At 41.8% G+C, this 3,197-nt stretch overlaps 1 protein-coding gene across 1 annotated transcript; it reads right to left on the reverse strand.

Moving 5' to 3' along the window:
• Positions 1–684: 684 nt before the first annotated feature.
• Positions 685–1,420, reverse strand: LOC121802769 (nuclear transcription factor Y subunit B-3-like). Its single transcript, XM_042202461.1, has one exon. It carries the CDS (start codon positions 1,331–1,333, stop codon positions 821–823), a length of 513 nt encoding a protein of 170 aa, XP_042058395.1. The 5' UTR covers positions 1,334–1,420; the 3' UTR covers positions 685–820.
• Between the last annotated feature and the right edge of the window lie 1,777 nt (positions 1,421–3,197).

Raw genomic sequence — 3,197 nt, forward strand, 5'->3', positions numbered from 1 at the left:
CACACTAAACAAATTCCACACATTTCACACACTACACACACTACACAAATTTCACACTATACACACACTACACAAAACACACACACTACATACACTATACACAAAATACACATACTACACACAAAATACACACACGACACAAATTTAACACAAAATACACACACTATGCACACTATACCCAAAATACACACACTATTCACAAACCAAAATTTCAATTTGGTTCAATTTAAACTTTTAGAATATTTCAGTTTTTTGATATAGATCGGAAAATAAAATCTAAAACTGAAAAAAATAAATCCAAAAATCAGATGCTTGAAATGTGTAAAATGTGTGTAAAGTGTGAAAGTATATGAAATTTGAGTAGTAGGAGAAGTGTGTGTAGTGTGTGAAATGTGTGTAGTGTGTGCGGTGTGTGTGAAGTGTGTGTTTTATGTGTGTATAGTATGTGTATTTTTTTGTGAAGTGTGTGTGAGTGTGTATAGTGTGTGTACAGTGTGTGTATTTTGTGTATAGTGTGTGTGCACAAATTATTTAAATTCAATTTCATATCAATTACTTCACTTTACCAAACATAGGATTTGAAATTGAATTAGAATTCAATTTCTTCCAATTCCGTATATCAAACGGAGCCTAGAATGAAAATATACATGGTGGCATAATTTATCTCTAAATAATTTGACCGACTAAATTAAACAACTCACAAATATTTTTCCAAGTTAAACTTTCACATAAACACGACTCGAACATTTCTAAATTATAACAAAGTCCCAATCACCAACAGCACCTAGCTAGCTTAATCATCAATACTTAAATAAACTGATTAATCCTTAATCAATGAGCCACCGCTGCCACCGGAGCCAGCTCCGACATGGTAACCGGAGCCATACCCATAGGCAGGCCCTTGATGTTTCAATCCATACAGCCCGTGGTAGGTATTCAACATATTGTCGGCTTCGCTGGCATCCTTGTCTCTTCTAATTCCGGCCATGGAGCTCTTCTCCTCCTCCACGTCTCTGAACTTGTGCAGGTACACCTTGAGCGGGTCCACGTAGTTCTCGAATCCCAGGGTCGTCATGCCCCAGAGCAGATCGTCGCCGTTGATGGTCTTTCGCTTCTCGCGCTGGCACTTGTCCGAGGCTTCTCCCGTGATGAAGCTGATGAACTCCGACACGCACTCCTGCACGGTCTCCTTGGCGTCTTTCGATATCTTGGCGTTTGCCGGCAGCGCTCTTTTCATGATTCTGCTCACGTTCGCGATCGGGAGGAACCGGTCATGCTCTCGTGGCGAGCTCTGATCCCGCTGTTCGCCCGATTCGTTATCCGACTCCGCCATTAATTTTGTGAGACTGAGAGAGATGTTTTTGAAGTGCTTGTGCGAAACTTGTCAAGAGTAGTAGGAGAATAATATGCATAAATTTGATGATAAAAACACGTAGAAAGTTGTTAACTTATTCCTTTTTTTTTTTATTATTATTAATACTGTGACCATTAATACAAAAAAACAATAAAGAAACTCATAGGAAACTGTCATGCCTTTTTTTATTCAATCTTGGATCGGAATATAATGTGGATTTTAACTGTTCAATTACAAACGTGTTCTTTCATCTCACCAATTTGTTGTAATTAGTTTAGTCGGTCAATTTCTCTTCCTACTCGGCCTTTCTCCCTCTTAAGTTCCTCTTCTCTATGCACCACCACCACCTTATTGGAGTTATTATTGAAAAGTCTCCCATGGTTGGGGAAAAAGTTAACTATGGAAGAGACTGTCGTGGTGGTTAGGTGCTACGTTGACATATTTGAGGATCCGGTGGTATGGAACTAGCAAAAAGTGCGACGGTTCTGGATGCCGGTCGCCAACACATATATTCAACAAGATCGGGATCGAATGGGTATGGGAACGTGAATGCGATAATCTACGCAAACATTGGGCCCTGGTTGCCACAAATGTGTCCGAATTTGTAGGTGGGCTCTAAAATGTCTTAAAGACATGTGGTAGCGACCATGATTAGGACGACATTAACCAGAAGGCATTCAAGACGTTCTTGTTAGAATCGTCGACTGCAACATTAGTTTGATATTGTCCGTTTTGGGTCAAGCCCGCATGGATTTGTTTTTGGGTCACTCCCAAAAGACCTCGAACTAATTGGGGTTGGACAGGAATTATATACACCTTCCAACTTCCCTCACTCATCCGATGTGTGATAGGTTTGTAACCCAATAAACCTCCCCTCAAACTGAGACCACATCGGGAACGCAGTCGACACAAACATGGGTCGTTCCAACCCTGGCCCCTGGGTCATCCTGGGCCAGACTCTAACCCGAGTCCTTCAGGGCCCGACCCTAACCGGGGCTCATCCAGGCACAACCCATAGCCACCTGAGCTCTGATACCACTTGTTAGGATCGTCGACTGCAACATTAGTTTGATATTGTCCGCTTTGGGTCAAGCCCACACGAATTTATTTTTGGGTCACTCCCAAAAGGCCTCCTACTAATTGGGGTTGGACAGGAATTATATACACCTTCCAACTTCCCTCACTCATCCGATGTGGGATAGGTACCGAGACCACATCGGGAACGCAGTCGACACAAACATGGGTCGTTCCAACCCTGGCCCCTGGGTCATCCTGGACCCGACTCTAACCTGAGTCCTTCAGGGCCCGACCCTAACCGGGGCTCATCCAGGCACAACCCATAGCCACCTGGGATATAATACCACTTGTTAGGATCGTCGACTGCAACATTAGTTTGATATTGTCCGCTTTGGGTCAAGCCCGCACGGATTTGTTTTTGTATCACTCCCAAAAGGCCTCGAACTAATTGGGGTTGGACATGAATTATATACACCTTCCAACTTCCCTCACTCATCCGATGTGGGATAGGTTTGTAACCCAACAGTTCTTTGACAAAGAAAACTAAGAATTCAAATATTACGATATGTAAGACAATCATCAAGGATTCCCCAAAGTTCACGCCGGATTCTAAGTCTGGCGGCCCGAAAAGAACCAAACTCAATACCAACAGTTAGGGGTGAGCATTCGGGTTTCGGTTCAGTTTTTGCCTAAACCGAACCAACCTGAAAAACCGAACTAAACCAAAAAAACCAAAATTACATGAAAAAACAGAAAAAATTATATATATATATATATATATATATATATATATATATATATATATAGTTGTGATCATATGATAACC

Source organism: Salvia splendens, chromosome 5 (assembly GCF_004379255.2).
Source record: "Salvia splendens isolate huo1 chromosome 5, SspV2, whole genome shotgun sequence".
NCBI classification, from domain to species: Eukaryota; Viridiplantae; Streptophyta; class Magnoliopsida; order Lamiales; family Lamiaceae; genus Salvia; species Salvia splendens.